Here is a 22596-nt window from a genome sequence, read left to right as displayed (position 1 = left end):
CAAAAGGGAGGAAGAATAAACATAGATAGAACCTAGTATGGTGTCTAAACGATGGGAAATTAAAGGAACAAAGAATTAAGTATAGATAGGGTCTAAGGGGCGTGCCAACCATGACAAACCAAAGGAAAGAATGAATGAACATTGATAGAACCTAAGATGTCTTCCCAAAGATGAGAAACCAAAGGGAGAAAGAATAAACTTTCATCAAACCTAGATGGTGTCCAACCAGCAAGAAATATAAGGTTCATGTCCCAATGATTTATTACAAATGGAAAAAAGGAATGAGCGTAGATAGAACCTAGAAAGCTGTCCCACTGACGAAAAACGAGTCGAACAAATAAACAAACTTAGATAAAATCAATATGGCGTTCCAATGATATGAAACAAAATAGATGAAGAATAAACATAGACAACAACTAGGATGGTGTCTAAACGATGAGTAACTAAAGGAACAAACAATAAAGCTTAGATAGGGTCTAAGGGGCGTGCCAACCATGACAAACCAAAGGAAAGAATGAATGAACTTTGATAGAACCTAAGATGAGAAACCAAAGGGAGGAAGAATAAACATAGAGAGAACCTAGTATGGTGTCTAAACGATGGGAAATTAAAGGAACAAATAATTAAGCGTAGATAGGGTCTAAGGGGCGTGCCAACCATGACAAACCAAAGGAAGGAATGAATGAACTTTGATAGGACCTAAGATGTCGTCCCAAAGATGAGAAACCAAAGGGAGAAAGAATAAACTTCCATCAAACCTAGATGGTGTCCAACCAGCAAGAAATATAAGGTTCATGTCCCAATGATTTGTTACAAATGGAAAAAAGGAATGAGCGTAGATCGAACCTAGAATGCTGTCCCACTGACGAAAAACGAGTCGAACAAATAAACGAACTTAGATAAAATCTAGATTGTGTTCCAATGATAGGATACACAAAAGATGAAGTATAAACATTGAAAGAACCTAGGACGGTGTGTAAACGATGTGAAATTAAAGGAACAAACAATCAAACTTAGATAGCGCCTAGCGGGCATCCCATGATGACAAACCAAAGTAAAGAATGATTGACCTTAGAAAGAACCTACGATGTCGTCCAAAAATGAGAATGCAAATGGAGAAATAATAAACTTCCACAGAATCTAGATGGTTTCCAAATGATGAGAAACCAAATGATAGTGTCCCAAATGGAAAAAAGGAATGAGCTTAGATAGAACCTAGAACGTTGTCCCAATGTCGAAAACGAGTAGAACTAATAAATGATCTTAGATAAAATCTAGATGGCGTTCCAATGATAGGATACACAATAGATGAAGTATAAACATTGAAAGAACCTAGGACGGTCTGTAAACGATGTGAAATTAAAGAAACAAATAATTAAACTTAGATAGCGCCTAGCGGCCATCCCCATGATGAAAAACCAAAGTAAAGAATGAAAGACCTTAGAAACAACCTACGATGTCGTCCAAAAATGAGAAACGTATTGTGAAAGAATAAACAGCCATCAAACCTAGATGGTGTCCAAATGATGAGAAACCAAAGGATCATGTCTTAATGATTAGTTACAATTGGAATAAAGGAATGAGCTTAGATAGAACCTAGAAAGCTGTCCCAATGATGAAAAACGATTCGTATAAATAAATGAACTTAGATAAAATCTATATGGCGTTCCAATGATATGAAACAAAATAGATGAAGAATAAACATAGATAGCAACTAGGATGGTGTCTAAACGATGTGAAATTAAAGGAACAAACAATAAAGCTTAGATAGGGCCCACGTTTCGTCCCAATGATGAGAAACCTAAGTAAAGAACGAATGACCTTAGAAAAAACCTACGATGTCATCCAACAATGAGAAACGAAATTGAGAAAGAATAAACATCCATCCAACCTAGATGGTGTCCACACGATGAGAAACCAAAGGATCATGTCCCAATGATTAGTTACAAATGGAAAAAGGAAATGAGCTTAGATAGAACCTAGAAAGCTATCCCAATGACGAAAAACGAGTCGAACAAATAAATGAACTTAGATAAAATCTAGATGGTGTTCCAATGATAGGATACCAAGGGATGAAGAATAAACATAGAACCTAGTATGGTGTCTAAACGATGAGAAATTAAAGGAACAAATAATTCAGCTTAGATAGGGCCTAAGGGGTGTGCCAATGATGACAAACTGCAGGAAAGAATGAATGACCTTAGATAGAACCTACGATGTCGTCCCAAAGATGAGAAACCAATGAGAGAAAGACTTAAATTCCATAAAACCTAGATGGTGTCCAAACGATGACAAATTAAAGAAACAAACAATTAAGCTGAGATATCGCCTAGGGGGCGTCCCAATGATAACAAACCAATGTAAAGAATGAATGACCTTAGAATAAACCTACGACGTCGTCCCAAAATGAGAAACCAAATGGAGAAAGAATAAACTTCCATGAAACCTAGATGGTTTCCAAACAATGAGAAACCAAAGGCTAATGACCCAATGATTAGTCACAAATGGAAAAAAAAAAATGAGCTTAGATAGAACCAAGAAAGTTGTCCCAATGATGAAAAATGAGTTGAACAAGCAAATGAACTTCGATTAAACCTAGATGGTGTTCCAATGATAGCAAAATAAAGGGATGAAGAACAAACATAGACAGAGCCTAGGATGGTTTTTAACGGTGAGAAATTATAGGAAAACACTATTAAGCATAGATAGGGCCTAATGTGCGTCCCAATGACGAAAAACGAATAGACCAAATAAATGATCTTCCATAAAACCAAGATGGCGTTCCAATGATAGGAAATAAAAGGGATGAAGAATAAACATAGATAGAACCTAGTATGGTGTCTAAACGGTGAGAAATTTAAGGAACAAATAATTCAGCTTAGAAAGGGCCTATTGGGCGTCCCAATGATGCCAAACAAAAGTAAAGAATGAATGACCTTAGAGAGAACCTACGATGTCGTCCAAAAATGGGAAACCAAATAGAGAAAGAATAAACTTCCATCAAAGGGATGGTGTCAAAACGATGAGACTCCAAAGGTTCATGTCCCAATGATTAGTTACAAATGGAAAAAAGTAATGAGCATAGATAGGACCTGAAGGTCATGCCAATGATGACAAATCAAAGGAAAGAATGAATGACCTTAGAACCTACAATGTCATTCCAAAGATGAGAAACCAAAGGAAGAAAGAATAAACTTCCATCAAACCTAGATGGTGTCCAACCAGTGAGAAACGTAAGGTTCATGTCCCAATGATTTGTTACAAATGGAAAAAAAATGAATGAGCATAGATAGAACATAGAAAGCTGTCCCAATGATGAAAAACGAGTGGAACAGACAAATGGAAATAGATTAAACCTTGATGGTATTCCAATGATAGGAAACAAAATGGATGAAGTATAAACATAGAAAGAACCTAGGGCGGTGTCTAAACGATGAGAAATTAAAGGAACAAGAAATCACGCTTAGATATGACCTAGGGGGCGTCCCCATGATGACAAACCAAAGTAAAGAATGAATGACCTTAGAAAGCACCTACAATTTCAATGATCTTCCATAAAACCTAGATGGTGTTCCAATGATAGGAAACAAAAGGGATGAAGAATAAACATGGATAGAACCTAGTATGGTGTCTAAACAATGAGGAGTTACAGGATCAAATAATTAAGCTTTCATAGGGCCTAAGGGGCGTGCCGATGATGACAAACTGATGGAAAGAATGAATGACCTTAGATAGAACCTACAATGTTGTCCCAAAGATGAGAAACCAAAGGGAGAAAGAATAAAATTCCATCAAACCTAGATCGTGTCATACCAGTGAGAAACATAAGGTTCATGTCCCAATGATTTGTTACAAATGAGAAAAAGGAATGAGCATAGATAGAACCTAGAAAGCTATCCCAATGATGAAAAACGAGTGGAATAGACAAATGAACATAGATTAAACCTAGATGGTGTTCCACTGATAGGAAAAAAAATGGGAAACCAAGTAGAGAAATAATAAACTTCCATCAAAGGGATGGTGTCGAAACGATGAGACTCCAAAGGTTCATGTCCCAATGATTAGTTACAAATCGAAAAAAGTAATGAGCTTAGATAGGGCCTAAAAGTCATGCCAATGATGACAAATCAAAGGACAGAATGAATGGCCTTAGAACCTACAATGTCGTCCCAAAGATGAGAAACCAAAGGATCATGTCCTAATGATTAGTTACAAATGGAAAAAAGGAACGAGCTTACATAGACCCTAGAAAGCTGTCCCAATGATGAAAAACGAGTAGAACAAATAAATGAATTTAGATAAAATCTAGATGGCGTTCCAATGATAGAAAACAACAGGGATGAAGAATAAACACATATAGAACATAGTATGGTATCTAAATGCTGAGAAATTAAAGGAACAAATAATTAAGTTTATATACGGCCCAAGGGGCGTGCCATTTATGACAAACCAAAGGAAAGAATAAATGACCTTAGATAGAACCTACGATGTCGTCCCAAAGATAAGAAACCAAAGAGAGAAAGAATAAACTTCCATCAAACCTAGATGGTTTCCAACCAGTGAGAAACCAAAGGATCATGTCTTAATGACTAGTTACAAATGGAAAAAAGCATTCAGCTTAGATAGAACCTAGAAAGCTGTCCCAATGCTGTGAGTTCAAGATCATGTGTAGGATAGTTCTGCTCATGGTTCTTCAATTGCCTAGAAGCATAAGCAACCACTCTTCCTCTTTGCATCAAAACACATCCCAAGCCATTTTTTGAAGCATCACAATAAACTGTATATCTTTCGCCACTAATAGGAGTAATTAGCACCGGCGCTGTTGTTAGTCTCCTTTTTAGTTCTTGAAAGGATTCTTCACACCTATCATTCCAATCAAAGTTCACTCCCTTGCGTGTCAATCTAGTCATTGGGCAAGCAATTCGAGAAAAGTTTTCAACAAACCTTCTGTAGTACCCAGCTAGCCCAAGAAAACTACGTACTTCAAAAACATTCTTGGGGCTTTCCCACTTTGTCACAGCTTCCACTTTTGTTGGATCCACTGAGATACCCTCTTGAGAAACCATGTGCCCCAAAAATTGAATTTCCTGCAGCCAAAAGTTACATTTCTCCAATTTGGCATATAATTGGTTTTCTCTAAGTGTTTGAAGTGCCATATGCAAATGATGACCGTGCTCTTCTCTACTCTTAGAATATATCAAAATATCATCCACAAATACCACCACAAAATGATCCAAATAAGGCCGATAGATACGATTCATGATGTCCATGAATGCAGCTGGAGCATTGGTTAACCCAAACGGCATGACCACAAATTCATAATTCCCATACCTTGTACGAAATGCAGTCTTTGGAATATCTGTTTCTCGTATCCTCAACTGATGATAACCAGATCTTAAATCAATCTTTGAAAAATAGCAAGCCCCACATAACTGGTCAAATAAGTCATCAATCCGAGGTAGCGGATATTTGTTTTTCACTGTAACTCTGTTCAATTTTCTGTAATCCACACATAACCGCAAGGATCCATCCTTCTTCTTTACAAACAATACTGGAGCACCCCAAGGTGAGGTACTAGGCCGAATAAACCCTTTAGTTTGCAACTCCTGCAACTGAATGTTCAATTCCTTAAGTTCAACTGGAGCCATCCTATATGGAGCTATTGATATTGGATCTGTACCTGGATACAATTCAATAGAAAAATCCATCTCTCTGTGAGGAGGTAACATGGCAATTCTTTAGGAAAAACATCAGCAAATTCACAAACCATTGGAATACAATCTATAGTTGTCATCTTTTTGCCTTCTCCCTTCAGATTAAAAAGAAAATAGTGTCTGCCATCCTTTCTTGACCACTTGTCATCCAGGTTTCGAATTAGAGGAATAAATGTAAGCCTTCTATCACCATAGAAACTCATATATGAACCAGAAGAGGTGTGGAATGTTACTTTCTTCAAATAACAATCTAACACAGCATGATGTCGGGCAAGCCAATCCATCCCCACAATTACATCAAACGATGAAATATCAAGAAGAACCAGATCCATTGTAACTTCAAGACCCCCAATATAAAGTACACAAGCATGACATACCCACTTGGTTTCCACCTTACCACCCATAGGAGTCTCAACACATAATGAACAATGTAGGGGAACAAATTCTATGTCTAGCATGGAGGCAAATGATGCAGAAATAAAAGAGTGGGTAGCTCCTGGATCAAATAAAACATGTGCCCAAGTGCTAAAACATAAGAGCATACCTTCCACCAAGGCATTTGACTCTGCATTTTGTGACCCCATTGCATAAAATCTCCCTTGTTGTGCTTGCTCTGGCTTCCCTCCAGGCTTCCCTTGTCTAAAGTTTCCTTCCCCTTGAGGTTGCCTTCCTTGAATTCGTGGGTTCATCTGCTGAAACTGTCGTTGAGATGGCTGGAATGCAAGTCGTTGAAATTTTGGGCACTCTCTCCTCAAATGTCCCACCTCACCACATTCATAACATCTCCTTGGTCCCTTAGCTGAATCTGTAGCCCCACTATACTGCTCTTGTTTTCTGGGTTGTTGTTGGGGATGAGTCATTTTCAGGCGCTTGAAATCCTGTTCTCGTTTTTCTGAACCACCAAACCTAGAATTTTTGCTTCTCAACCTTTGAGCTTCCTCCATTTCCCTTTCTATAACAAGAGCCCTTGCCACAACCTCACTATAAGTACGAAGCATGAAAGGAGCAACCTGTGCTCTAATGTTCAATCTCAACCCCTCTTGGAATTGTTCAGCTCGCATTTGTTCATCTGCAACCACATTTGGAGCATATCTAGATAGTTGTGTAAATTTTGCTGCATATTCAGTCACTGTCATGTTCCTTTGAACCAAGTGTATAAATTCAGCTCTCTTCTGTCTTCTAACGGCCTCTGGAAAGTAATTAGATAAAAGCAGCTCCTCAAATTGCATCCAAACCATTTTAGTTACATCCTGAGTAGTCTTGATCATATCCCACCAGTTGTCTGCTTCATCCCTCAACATGAAGGAAGCTAAAGAAACTCTCCTTTCCTCAGGCACTGCCATTACATCCAGTATTTTCTTTATTTCTTTCATCCAATTCTCAGCTTCAAGAAAATTAGGGCCACCCCAAAAGCTTGGAGGATTCAATGCTTTAAATTCCCGAATCAAGCTCACATTCTGGCATTCTGAACCAGCAACTGGATGTATTATAGGTCTTCCCTCAGTTACATCACCATGAGATATTGGAGATGATCTAGTTGTCCGTTTAGGCCTTGTGGTTAATCTGTCCCTTCCTCTAGGCATTTTCTCTTAGAAAGGTATACAAGGATTATTATAATCAATACATCACCTCATAAGGGTTATTCATAAAATAAAGCACCCTTAACCAATACAATCAAACCACTTATGTCACATACAAACATTTGCAAAACAAACATGATAACAACAATATCATAGTAATGGATTCTCAATGATCAAGCACTCAAACAGGCAACATGATCATAATTATTATAGCTCGGCATATTCAATACAACAAGGAATGTCATCAACACAACAAAAACACAAACCTAACATCCATCCATTAACCTTTCACTTAATATCAATATATCATACACAATAAAACAATGTCACAATAATAATGACTCCTGCACACCTATTGGGCTCCCCACCTATTGTCCACAATAGGGATCTAATCCCTTATGCTCTGATACCAAGCTGTCACACCCCAATTTTTTTTTCTTATGATTATTATTATTTATTCTTCAACTAAAGAATTGATACTCAAATACAGTATAAGTGCTCTCAAAAATTTAAATGTTGAGTTCCTACTTGAATTTGTTCAAAAAGAGGATATGGAAAACCTGTTATAAAGAGTACATTCTGTAATAAACATTGTGACTATTGAGTTAACAAAATATGTTTTGTTTCGCAAAAGGAACTTGTACATCATTAATTTACATATACCAAACCCCATTGTTTACTATGGGTAGCCCATACTACAAGTGTATCTAACAAATATATACATTACATCATTCCAACAAAAGGTGTAGTCTTGATACAAAAGGCATGGCCTCAAAAGACTTTCAATATGAGCAAACAGCATCCAATCACAGTAAAGCATTGCTCAAGCATTCTTTCCTGCATAGGTCTTCTGACCTGCATCTATAGGTGGAAGGAATAGGGTGAGTTCACAACTCAGTAGGAAAGTTTATAACCATCCTAAGTATACCCTTAAAAACCTTGAATTAAACGTTTAATAACATGCATGATAAACATTTCATAACCATTAACAAATGTGTAATCATGTCAAACATGTATGCATGTGTTTGTTGGTTTCATCATTGCTTTTCCCCATCCATCCTTTCACAACTGATAATTTGCTAACTCCCAACAATCTACACAACAGATATCAATGCTCCACAAGATACTCGATCAATATAATAATGACTATTCTGGGACATCACCCAAGGGCAAGTCATACCCCGTGTCTTTTGGGACTCATACCCAAGGGCAGGACCAACCCCGTGTCTTTAGGGACTAAAACCCAGGGGCAGGACCAACCCCATACACCCACATCGGAGTGTCTTCCTCGAGGGCTTTAGGGACTTTCACCCAAGGACCCACGGTCCCACATAAACAATATATCAAATGATAAGGCCTGTAGCATCACATAAGCACTTTGCCACCAATAAATTCTCTGAATATGATCTGTGATAATTCCATATCCTTCTTGCAATGCAATCACACCATAAACCATTTCGACAACACAAAACCACGAATCTTCATACCAATATACGTTCCAACATCATGGTAACATTTCAATGCAATAAACCGAGATGCAATGACACTTTAAAAGATTTTATGAAATCATAGAAATAACATAAAATTCCAACAAATAATTCAAGGAAAGAAATCAGATACACCATAGAATAGCATAAAATTCCCTACCTTACACCGACTTCCTTTTTGTGTTTCTTCTAAGTAGGCGATCTTTGCCTATTACGAGGAACTAAAATGAAACAACATAATTTAGGTTTCCTAACCATGAAAATTTATATAGTTTATTGTTGCAAATTTTTTAATTCTCACATTCTCTAATCTATATCCTACATGTTTTCAGATCAAATTTTGAATTGAATTAAACAATATTTACAATGCATATTAATTTCCCTAATTAATTACCAAACACTAATTCTTTTGATTTTCTTAAAACCTAACCTATTAACCAATCCCAAGTGTTAATTATACTCAACTTTTACACAATTTTTACTGTTAATTCTATTCAACATACCATTAGGAACCAAAATAAATGAAAATTACAAAATTAAACAACTTGCTTACCTCAAATCTACACTTTCTCTCTCTAACCCAACTTGCTGCAGGTGAAATGGTGCAAAATGAGCTGCAGCCCCCTTATAAAGGGGTCTCCAAGCACCCAAGCATGAGGTGGCATTCCACTAACTCAAATTTCCAGATTTTGCACTTTAGTCCTTCAAGTTATCAAAAATAAAACCCATAATTGCCCATTAGTCCTTTAGGTTTTCATAACCCTAATTAGTCCCTAAGAACCTAATAAGCATGCTTAGATCATTAACTAATCCAACTTAACCTTAATCAAAGTTTAATTCATAATTAAACATGATTAGCACTAAACTAGTTTTAACATCTAATTAAGTAAGCTTAAAGTTAAGTACTAAAATAATCATTATTGCCTATTTAATTCATTAGTACTAGGTGTTACAGAACAAATAAATGAACTGAGCTAAAATTTAGATGGCGTTCCAATGGTTGGAAACAAAAGGGATGAAGAATAAACATAGATAGAACCTAGGATGGTGTCTAAACGATGAGAAATTATAGGAATAAATAATTAAGCTTAGATAGGGCCTAGGGGGCGTGCCAATGATGACAAACCAAAGGAAAAAATGAATCACCTGAGACAGAACCTACGATGTGAAACCAAAGGGAGACCGAATAAACTTCCATTAAACCTAGATTCTGACCAAACAATGAGAGACCAAATGTTCATGTCCCAATGATTAGTTACAAATGGAAAAAAGGAATGACCATAGATAGAACCTAGAATGTTGTCCCACTGATGAAAAACGACAGGAACTTAGATAAATCTTTGATCGTGTTCAATTAATAGGAACCAAAAAGGATGAGGAATAAACATAGATAGAACCTAGGATAGTGTCTAAATGATGAGAAATTAAAGGAACAAAAAATTATGCTTAGATAGGGCCTACGGGGCGTCCCAATGATGACAAACCAAAGGAAAGAATTAATGACATTAGAAAGAAGCTACGACGTCCTCCCAAAGATGAGAAACCAAAGGGAGAAAGAATAAACTTCCACCAAAACCTAGATGGTGTCCAAACAGTGAGAAACAAAAGGTTCATGTTCCAATGATTAGTTCCAAATGGAAAAATGGAATGAGCATAGAGAGAACCTAGAAAGTTGTCCCAATGATGAAAAACGAGTGTAACAAACAAATCAACTTAGATAAAACCTAGATCGTGTTCTAATGATTGGAAACAAAAGGGATGAATAATAAACATATATAGAACCTAGGTCAGGGTCCAAACAATGAGAAATTAAAGAAACTAACAATTAAGCTTAGATAGGGCCTAGGGGGCCTCCCAATGAGGACAAACCAAAGGAAAGAATGAATGACCTTAGTCTAACATACGATGTCGTCCCAAGGAAGAGAAAGCAAATGGGGAAAGAATAAACTTCCATAAAATCCAGATTGTGTCCAAACGATGAAAACCAAAGGATCATGTCCCAATGATCTACACATGGAAAAATGGAATGAGCATAGATAGAACCTAGAATGCTGTACCAATGAAGAAAAACGTGTGAACCAAACAAATGAACTTATATAAAACCTAGATCGCGTTCCAATGATGGGAAAGAAAAGGAATGAAGAATAAACATAGATAGAACCTTGGATAGTGTCCAAACGATGAGAAAAACAAAGGATAATGTCCCAATGATTAGATACAAATAGAAAAATGGAATGAGCATATATAGAACCTAGAAAGCTGTCCTAATGATGAAAAACGAGTGGAATAAACAAATGAACTTAGATCAAACCTAGAACGCGTTCCAATAATAGGAAACAAAAGGGATGAAGAATAAACATAGATAGAACCTAGGGTGGTGTCAAAACGATGAGAAACTAAAGAAACAAATAATTAAACATAGATAGCGCCTAGGGGGCGGCCCAAAATGAATCACCTTGTAAAGAACCTATGATGTCGTCCCAAAATGAGAAACCAAATGAAGAAAGAATAAACTTCCATCAAACCTAGATGGTCTCCAATCGATGAGAAACCAAATGAAGAAAGAATAAACTTCCATCAAACCTAGATGGTCTCCAATCGATGAGAAACCAAAGGCAAAAGTCCCAATGAGTAGTTACAAATGCAAAAAATGAATGACCTTAGATAGAACCCATAATGTTGTCCCAATGATGAAAAATAAGCGGAACAAACAAATGAACTTAGATAAAACCTAGATCGCATTCGAATGATAGGAAACAAAAGGGATGTTGAATAAATATAGATAGAACCTAGGATGGTGTCCAAATGATGAGAAATTAAAAAAAATAATAATAATAAGCTTAGACAGGGCCTAGAGGGCGTGCCAATGATGACAAACCAAAGAAAAGAATGAATGACCTTAGAACCTACGATTTCGTCCCAAAGAACAGAAACCAAATGGGGACAGAATAAACTTCCATAAAATCTAGATGGTGTCCAAACGATGAGAAACCAAAGGATCATGTCCCGATGATTGGTTTCAAATGGAAAAAAGGAATGAGCTTGGATAGAACCTAGAAAGTTGTCCCAATGATGAAAAACAAGTGGAAAAAAGAAATGAACTTAGATAAAACCAAGATGGTGTTCTAATCATAGGAAACAAAAGGGATAAAGAATAAACATAGATAGAACCTTGGATGTTGTCCAAACGATGAGAAATTAAATTAACAATTAATAAAGCTTAGATAGGGCCTAGCGGGCGTCCCAATGAGGACAAACCATAGGAAAGAATGAATGACCATAGTCTAACCTACGATGTCGTCCCAAAGAAGAGAAAGCAACTGGGGAAAGAATAAACTTCCATAAAATCCAGATTGTGTCCAAACGACGAGAAACCAAAGGATCATGTCCCAATGATCTACACATGGAAAAAAGGGATGAGCATAGATAGAACCTAGAATGTTGTACCAATGAAGAAAAACGTGTGAACCAAACAAATGAACTTATATAAAACCTAGATTGCATTCCAATGATGGGAAACAAAAGGAATGAAGAATAAACACAGATAGAACCTTGGATAGTGTCCAAACGATGAGAAAAACAAAGGATCATGTCCCAATGATTAGTTACAAATAGAAAAATGGAATGAGCATATATAGAACCTAGAAAGATGTCCTAATGATGAAAAACGAGTGGAACAAAAAAATGAACTTATATAAAACCTAGAACTCGTTCCAATGATAGGAAAGAAAAGGGATGAAGAATTAACATAGATAGAACCAAGGATAGCGTGTAAACAATGCGAAACTAAAGGAACAAACAATTAAGCTTAGATAGGGCCTAGGGGGCGCAATGATGACAAACCAAAGTAAAGAATGAATCACCTTAGAAAGAACCTACGATGTCGTCCCAAAATGAGAAACCAAATGGAGAAAGAATAAACTTCCATAACCTAGATGGTGTCCAATCGATGAGAAACCAAAGGCAAAAGTCCCAATGAGTAGTTACAAATGCAAAAAATGAATGACCTTAGATAGAACCCAGAATGTTCTCCCAATGATGAAAAATGAGCGGAACAAACAAATGAACTTAGATAAAACCTAGATCGTGTTCCAATGATAGGAAACAAAAGGGATGTTGAATAAATATAGATAGAACCTAGGATGGTGTCCAAATGATGAGATATTAAAAAAATAATAATAATAAGCTTAGATAGGGCCTAGAGGGCGTTTCAATGATGACAAACCAAAGAAAAGAATGAATGACCTTTAGAACCTATGATTTCGTCCCAAAGAAGAGAAACCAAATGGGGGTAGAATAAACTTCCATAAAATCAAGATGGTGTCCAAACGATGAGAAACCAAAGGATCATGTCCATGTGATTGGTTTCAACTGGAAAAAAGGAATGAGCTTGGATAGAACCTAGAAAGTTGTCCCAATGATGAAAAACGAGTGGAACAAAGAAATGAACTTAGATAAAGCCAAGATGGTGTTCTAATCATAGGAAACAAAAGGGATGAAGAATAAACATAGATAGAACATAGGGTGGTGTCAAAACGATGAGAAACTAAAGAAACAAATAATTAAACATAGATAGGGCCTAGGGGGCGTCCCAATGATCACAAACCAAAGGAAAGAATGGATGACCTTAGATAGAACCTAAGATGCCGTCCCAAAGATGAGAAACCAAATGGAGAAAGAATAAACTTCCATCAAACCTAGATGGTGTCCAACCAGTGCAAAACCAAAGGTTCGTGTCCCAATGATTAGTTAAAAATGGAAAAATGGAAGGAGCGTAGATAGAACCTAGAAAGCTGCCCCAATGATAAAAAAAAAAATAAAAAAAAAATAAAAACGAGTAGATCAAACAAATGAACTTAGATAAAATTTGTATCGCGTTCCAATGACAGGAAACTAAAGGGATGAAGCATAAACATAGATAGACCCTAGGATAGTGTGTAAACAATGAGAAATTAAAGGAACATACAATTAAGCTTAGATAGGGCCTAGGGGGCGTCCCAATGAAGACAAAACCAAGTAAAGAATAAATCACCTTAGAAAGAACCTACGATGTCGTCCCAAAATGAGAAACCAAATGGAGAAATAATAAACTTCCATCAAACCTAGATGGTATCCAAAGAATAAATCACCTTAGAAAGGTTTGTATCCCACTGATTAGTTACAAATGCAAAAAAGGAATGACCATAGAACCCAGAATGTTGTCCCAGTTATGAAAAACGAGTGGAACAAACAAATGAACTTAGATAAAACCTAGATGGCATTCCAATGATAGGAAACAAAAGCGATGAAGAATAAACATATATAGAACCTTGGATTGAGTCTAAACGATGAGAAATTAAAGAAACAAGCAATTAAGCTTACATAGGCCTTACAGGACGTCCCAATGATGACTAACTAAATGAAACAATGAATGACCTTAGAAAGAAGCTACGATGTCGTCCCAAAGATGAGAAACCAAATGGAGAAAGAATAAACTTCCATCTAATCTCGATGGTGTCCAAACAATGGAAAAATGGAATGAGCATAGATAGAACCTAGAAAGCTATCCCAATTACAAAAAACGAGTGGAACAAACAAATGAACTTAGATAAAACCTAGATCGCATTCCAATGATGAGGACAAAAGGGATGAAGAACAAACATAGATAGAACCTAGGATGGTGTCCAAATGATGAGAAATTAAAGGAACAAACAATTAAGCTTAGATAAGCCCTGACAATCCCAAGGAAAGAACGAATGACCTTAGAAAGAAGTTACGATGTCATCCCTAAGGTGAGAAACCAAAGGGAGAAAGAATAAACTTCCATAAAACCTAGGTGGTGTCCAAACGATGAGAAACCGAAGGATCATGTCCCAATGACTAGTTAGAAAAGGAAACAAGCAATGAGCTTACATAGAACCTAGAAAGCTATCCCAATGATGAAAAACAAGTGGAATAAACAAATGAACTTAGATAAAACCTAGATGGCGATCCAATGATAGGAAACAAAAGGGATGAAGAATAAACATAGATAGAACATAGGGTGGTATCAAAACGATGAGAAATTAAAGAAACAAATAATTAAACATAGATAGGGCCTAGGGGGCGTCCCAATGATCACAAACCAAAGGAAAGAATGGATGACCTTAGATAGAACCTAAGATGTCGTCCCAAAGATGAGAAACCAAATGGAGAAAGAATAAACTTCCATCAAACCTAGATGGCTTCCAACGAGTGTGAAACCAAAGGTTCGTGTCCCAATGATTAGTTACAAATGGAAAAATGGAATGAGCGTAGATAGAACCTAGAAAGCTGCCCCAATGATAAAAAAAACGTGTAGATCAAACGAATGAACTTAGATAAAATTTATATCGCGTTCCAATGATAGGAAACTAAAGGGATGAAGCATAAACATAGATAGACCCCAAGATGGTGTGTAAACAATGAGAAATTAAAGGAACAAACAATTAAGCTTAGATAAGCCCTAGGGGGCATCCCAATGATGACAAGCCCAAGGAAAGAATGAATGACCTTAGAAAGAAGTTACGATGTCATCCCAAAGGTGGGAAAGAATAAACTTCCATAAAAACTAGGTGGTGTCCAAACGATGAGAAACCGAAGGATCATGTCCCAATGATTAGTTACAAAAGGAATGAGCTTAGATAGAACCTAGAAAGCTGTCCCAATGATGAAAAACAAGTGGAACAAACAAATGAACTTAGATAAACCCTAGATGGCGTTTCAATGATAGTAAACAAAAGGGATGAAGAATAAACATAGATAGAACCTAGGATGGTGTTTAAACGATGAGAAATTAAAGGAACAAATAATTAAGCTTAGAAAGGGCCTAGGGGGCGTCCCAATGAGGACAAACCAACAGAAAGAATGAATGAGCTTGGATTAGCTTACGATGTCGTCCCAAAGAACAAAAACCAAATGGAGACAGAATAAAATTCTATAAAATCTAGATGGTCTCCAAACGATGAGAAACCAAAGGATCATGTCCGAATGATTAGTTACAAATGGAAAAATCTAATGAGCATAGGTTGAACCTAGAAAGCTGTCCCATTGATGAAAAACGAGTGGAACAAATAAATGAACTTAGATAAAACCTATATCGCGTTCCAATAATAGGAAACAAAAGGGATGAAGAATAAACATAGATACACCCTAGGATGGTGTATAAACGATGAGCAATTAAAGGAACAAAAACCTAAGCTTAGATAGGGCCTAGGGGGCGTCCCAATGATGACAACCCAAAGTAAAGAATGAATCACCATAGAAAGAACCTACGATGTTGTCCCAAAATGAGAAACCAAATGGAGAAAGAATAAACTTCCATCAAACCTATATAGTTGCCAAACGATGAGAAAATAAAGGAAAAAGTCTCAATCAGTAGATACAAAGGCAAAAAAGGACTGACCTTTGATAGAACCCAGAATGTTGTCCCAATGATGAAAAACGAGTGGAACAAACAAATGAACTTGGATAAAACCTAGATCCCGTTCCAATGATAGGAAACAAAAGGGATGAATAATAAACAGAGATAGAACCTAGGATGGTGCCCAAACGATGATAAATTAAACAAATAAATCAAGGGAAAGATTGAATAACCTTACAAAGAACCTACGATCTCGTCCCAAAGATGAGAAACCGAAGGGAGAAAGAATAAACTTCCATAAAACCCAGATGGTGCCCAAACGATGAGAAACCAAAAGATCATGTCCCAATGATTAGTTACAAATGGAAAAAAGCATTCAGCTTAGATAGAACCTAGAAAGCTGTCCCAATGAAAAAAAAAAAGAGTGGAACAAAGAAATGAACTTAGATAAAATGTAGATCGCGCTCCAATGATTGGAAACAAAAGGGATGAAGAATTAACGTAGATAAAACCTAGGATGGTGTCCATCAATGAACCACCTCTCATCGTATATACCATAAATTCATTTCAGCTAAATGTTCCTATCAATTCTTAGAAATCCAAGGTGAGGTTGCCATAATTAAGCCAAATGTTTTTGCATTGGGTATAATTGGATTGTTTGTGCCCTAGTTTTGTTATTTCAATATGACTTCAAATTAATTCATAGATTATTCCTCGGTCAGAGTACCTAATTTGCACAGTGTATTATAGTTTCTTATATTTTATAAAAAGCTAAATAAAGAAGAAAACAATATATTTCAATTGGAATGAAGTGCAGAGAATGATTAAAATAAAAAACTAAAGACAAAAACTAAAACAAAACCTAGAATGGCATTCCACGGAAGAGAAACCAAAGGAACAAATGACTAGGCTTAGATAGAACTTATCATGACGTTAGAATGATGAGAAACCAAAGGAACAAAAAATAATATCACATAGAACCTACAATGGTGTCCCAATCATAAAAAATCAAAGAAAAAAAATATTAAATTTAGATAAAACCTAAGATGGTGTCAAAATAATCAGAAAGGGGAGGAACAAAGAATAAACTTATATAGAACCTGGGATGGTGTCCAAACAATGAGAAACCAAAGGATCATGTCCCAATGATTAGTTACAAATGGAAAAAAGCAATGAGCTTAGATAGAACCTAGAAAGCTGTCCCAATGAAGAAAAACAAGTGAAACAAACAAATGAACTTAGATAAAACCTAGATGGCGTTCCAATGATAGGAAACAAAAGGGATGAAAAATAAACATAGATAGAACCTAGGATGGTGTCCAAACGACAAGAAATTAAAGGAAAAAACTATTAACCTTAGATAGGGCCTAGGGGGCATCCGAATGATGACAAACCCAAGGAAAGAATGAATGACCTTAGATAGAACCTATGATGTCGTCCCAAAGATGAGAGACCAAAGAGAGAAAGAATAAACTAGATGGTGTCCAAACGATCAGAAACCAAAGGAATGTCCCAATGATGAAAAACGAGTGGAACAACCAAATGAAATTAGATAAAACCTAGATGATGTTCCAATGATAGGAAACAAAAGGGATGAAGAATAAACATAGATAGAACCTATGATGGTGTCCAAACAATGAGAAATTCAAGGAACAAACAATTAAGCTTAGATAAGCCCTAGGAAGCATCCCAATGATGGCAAGCCCAAGGAAAGAACGAATGACCTTAGAAAGAAGCTACGATGTCGTCCCAAAGATGAGAAACCAAAGGGAGAAAGAATAAACTTCCATAAAACGTAGGTGGTGTCCAAACGATGAGAAACCAAAGGATCATGTCCCAATGATTAGTTACAAATGGAAAAAAGCATTCAGCTTAGATAGAACTTAGGAAGCAGTCCCAATAACGAAAAACGAGTGGAACAAAGAAACGAACTTAGATAAAACCTAGATCGCGTTCCAATGATAGGAAACAAAAGGGATGATGAATAAACATAGTTAGAACCTAGGATGGTGTCCAAACGACGAGAAATTAAAGGAAAAAACAATTAAGCTTAGATAGGGCCTAGGGGGCATCCCAATGATGACAAACCAAAGGAAAGAATGAATGACCTTAGAAAGAAGCTACAATGTTGTCCCAAAGATGAGAAACCAAAGGGAAAAGGAATAAACTTCCATAAAACCTAGGTGTTGTCCAAACGATGAGAAACCAAAGGATCATGTCCCAATGATTAGTTACAAATGCGAAAAAGGAATGATCTTGAACTCGCAGCAATAGTCTTTGCTTTAAAGTTATGGAGACATTACTTATATGGTGAAAATTTTGAAGTGTTTTCAGATCACAAAAGTTTGAAGTATATTTTCTCTCAAAAAGATCTAAATGCAAGGCAAAGGAGATGGTTGGAAACCCTTGAAGATTTTCACTTTACTTTGCAGTATCATCCAGGAAAAGCTAATGTGGTTGCTGATGCCCTAAGTAGAAAGGCTCAATGTGTGTTATCTGGGTTGGTGGTTTATGAGTGGAAAATGTATGATTACATCAGTGAATTCAATCCTTGCTTTGATGTACATGATTCTGGTGCATGTTTTTGTACTTTGGTAGCTCAACCAACAATATTGCAGAAGGTTATTGAAGCTCAAAGGAAAGATAAAAAGTTAGAGTGCATGCACTCTCAAATCATGGCGGGTGATGCAATAGAAGGTTGGAACATACATTCTAATGGTGGGATTCATTTCTTGAATAAACTTTGTGTTCCTAATGATGCTCAGGTGAAGGAGGAGGTAATGAAGGAAGCTCATCATTCTCGATTCACAGTACACCCTGGAGAAACTAAAATGTACCATGATTTGAAGCGTCAATATTGGTGGCAGGGTATGAAGCGGGATATATCTCAATTCGTTTCCAAGTGTTTAACATGTCAACAAGTGAAAGTTGAACATCAGAAACCAGCAGGGTTGTTACAACCACTACCTATAGCAGAATGGAAGTGGGATCATGTGACGATGGACTTTGTGACAGGGTTGCCAAGAACTCCCCAAAGTAAGGATAGTGTATGGGTGATAGTTGATAGATTAACGAAATCAGCACATTTCTTACCAATGAGGATCACTGATTCAGTTATTGTGTTGAGTAAATTGTATGTGAAAGAAATTGTGAGGTTGCACGGGGTACCACTCTCTATTGTTTCAGATAGGGATCCTAGATTTACATCACAGTTTTGGCAGTCCTTACAAAAAGCCTTGGGAACTGAAATCAAATTGAGTTTGGCATTTCATCCTCAAACTGATGGGCAATCAGAGAGAGTTATTCAGATTTTAGAAGATATGTTACGAGCATGTGTGATGGATTTTAAAGGAAATTGGGTGGAACATTTACCTTTGATTGAATTTGCGTACAATAATAGCTTCCAAAGCAGTATTGGAATGGCACCATATGAAGCACTGTATGGGAGGCCTTGTAGATCTCCTATGTGTTGGATGGAATCTGGTGAAGCTAGTCTGATTGGGCCAGAATTGGTGCAAGAGACTACTGACAAGATTCGAGTAATACGTGACAGGTTATTGGCAGCACAAAGTAGACAGAAAAGTTATGCTGATCACAGAAGGAGACCCCTAGAATTTCAGATAGGAGATCATGTGTTTTTACGTGTAACACCAAGGAAAGGCGTATTTCGATTTGGAAAAAGGGGAAAGCTTGCTCCAATATATGTTGGGCCCTTTGAAATCCTTCAAAAGATTGGAGAGGTAGCATACAAATTAGCCTTACCGCCACAACTATCAGGTATACATGATGTGTTCCATGTGTCCATGTTACGGAAGTATGAGCCTGATACCACACATGTACTAGATTGGCAAGATTTGAATTTGCAAGAAGATGTAACGTATGAGGAAGGGCCGAGACAGATTTTAGATAAGAAAGAGAAGGTACTCCGAACCAAAATAATACCTCTAGTGAAAGTGTCATGGGATCATCATGGAGTGGAAGGAGCTACATGGGAATTGGAATCAGATATGAGAAACAAGTACCCGGAACTCTTTACAGGTTCGCTTTTGTGAATTTCGAGGACGAAATTTTTGTTAGGGGGAGAGGATGTAACACCTAGTACTAATGACTATTTTAGTACTTAACTTTAAGCTTGCTTAATTAGATGTTAAAACTAGTTTAGTGCTAATCATGTTTAATTATGAATTAAACTTTGATTAAGGTTAAGTGGGATTAGTTAATGACCTAAGCATGCTTATCAGGTTCTTAGGGACTAATTAGGGTTATGAAAACCTAAAGGACTAATGGGCAATTATGGGTTTTATTTTTTTATAACTTGAAGGACTAAAGTGCAATATTTGAAAATTAAGGTTAGTGGAATGCCACCTCCTACTTGGGTGGATTGGTGGCAGCCATGTGGGCTGCCACCTCATGCTTGGGTGCTTGGAGACCCTTTATAAGGGGGGCTGCAGCTCGTTTTGCTCCATTTCACCTGCAGCAACTTGGGTTAGAGAGAGAAACTAGAGAGAGAAAGTGTAGATTTGAGGTAAGCAAGTGTTTAATTTTGTAATTTTCGTTTATTTTGGTTCCTAATGGCATGTTGAATAGAATTAATGGTAAAAATTGTGTAAAAGTTGAGTATAATTAGCTATAAACCTGTTTTAGTTAAAAATCACAATTAATTAAAGATTAAAGTATTTTCAGTTAAGTATTTTATTAATGGTAAGATCAGCATAAATCTTTGTTTAATTTGGTTTGATTGAAAAATAGATTAGTAAACATGTGATGAATTGGGTTATTTGGACACTTGGGATTTGTTAATAGGTTAGGCTTTAAGAAAATAAAAAGAATTAGTGTTTGGTAATTAATTAGGGAAATTAATATGCATTGCAAATATTGTTTAATTCAATTCTAATTTGATCTGTAAACATGTAGGATATAGATTAGAGAACTTTAGAATTAAAAATTTACAACAATAAACTATATAAATTTTCATGGTTAGGAAACCTAAATTATGTTGTTTCATTTCAGTTCCTCATAATAGGCAAAGATCGCCTACTTAGAAGAAACACAAAAAGGAAGTCGGTGTAAGGTAGGGAATTTTATGCTATTCTATGGTGTATCTGATTTCTTTCCTTGAATTATTTGTTGGAATTTCATGTTATTTCTATGATTTCATCAAATCTTTTAAAGTGTCATTGCATCTCGGTTTATTGCATTGAAATGTTACCATGATGTTGGAACGTATATTGGAATGAATATTCGTGGTTTTCTGTTGTCGAAATGGTTTATGGTGTGATTGCATTGCAAGTAGGATATGGAATTATCACAGATCATATTCAGAGAATTTATTGGTGGCGAAGTGCTTATGTGATGCTACAGGCCTTATCATTTGATATATTGTTTATGTGGGACCGTGGGTCCTTGGGTGAAAGTCCCTAAAGCCCTCGAGGAAGACACTCCGATGTGGGTGTATGGGGTTGGTCCTGCCCCTGGGTTTTAGTCCCTAAAGACACGGGGTTGGTCCTGCCCTTGGGTATGAGTCCCAAAAGACACGGGGTATGACTTGCCCTTGGGTGATGTCCCAGAATAGTCATTATTATATTGATCGAGTATCTTGTGGAGCATTGATATCTGCTGTGTAGATTGTTGGGAGTCAGCAAATTATCAGTTGTGAAAGGATGGATGGGAAAAGCAATGATGAAACCAACAAACACATGCATACATGTTTGACATGATTACACATTTGTTAATTGTTATGAAATGTTTATCATGCATGTTATTAAACGTTTAATTCAAGGTTTTTAAGGGTATACTTAGGATGGTTATAAACTTTCCTACTGAGTTGTGAACTCACCCTATTCCTTCCACCTATAGATGCAGGTCAGAAGACCTATGCAGGAAAGAATGCTTGAGCAATGCTTTACTGTGATTGGATGCTGTTTGCTCATATTGAAAGTCTTTTGAGGCCATGCCTTTTGTATCAAGACTACACCTTTTGTTGGAATGATGTAATGTATATATTTGTTAGATACACTTGTAGTATGGGCTACCCGTAGTAAACAATGGGGTTTGGTATATGTAAATGAATGTTGTACAAGTTTCTTTTGTGAAACAAAACATATTTTGTTAACTTAATAGTCACAATGTTTAATACAGGATGTACTCCTTATAACAGGTTTTCCATATCCTCTTTTTGAACAAATTCAAGTAGGAACTCAACATTTAAGTTTTTGAGAGCACTTATACTGTATTTGAGTATCAATTGTTTAGTTGAAGAATAAATAATAATAATAATAAGAAAAAAAAATTGGGGTGTGACACAAACTATGAGAAATTAAGGAAACAAATAATTAAGCTTAGATAGGACCTAGAGGGCGTCCCAATGATCACAACCCAAAGGAAAGATTGAATGACCTTAGATACCTACAATGTCATCCCAAAGATAAGAAAACAAAGGGAGAAAGAATAAACAT

At 36.5% G+C, this 22596-nt stretch overlaps 1 protein-coding gene across 1 annotated transcript in view; it reads right to left on the bottom strand.

The window, feature by feature from the left end:
• LOC132254624 (uncharacterized) overlaps positions 1-7297 on the bottom strand; it is a 35613-nt gene extending 28316 nt beyond the window's left edge. The window contains exons 1-2 of the mRNA XM_059740567.1: positions 5856-7297; positions 4630-5736 (exon numbers count right to left, since the gene is read on the bottom strand). Coding sequence (XP_059596550.1) covers positions 4630-5736; positions 5856-7297 — 2549 coding nt within the window. The remainder of the gene's footprint in view (positions 1-4629; positions 5737-5855) is intronic.
• Between the last annotated feature and the right edge of the window lie 15299 nt (positions 7298-22596).

The sequence above is a fragment of the Vitis vinifera genome, chromosome 11 (genome assembly GCF_030704535.1).
Source record: "Vitis vinifera cultivar Pinot Noir 40024 chromosome 11, ASM3070453v1".
NCBI lineage: Eukaryota > Viridiplantae > Streptophyta > Magnoliopsida > Vitales > Vitaceae > Vitis > Vitis vinifera.
This window is presented reverse-complemented; position numbering and strand designations above follow the sequence as displayed.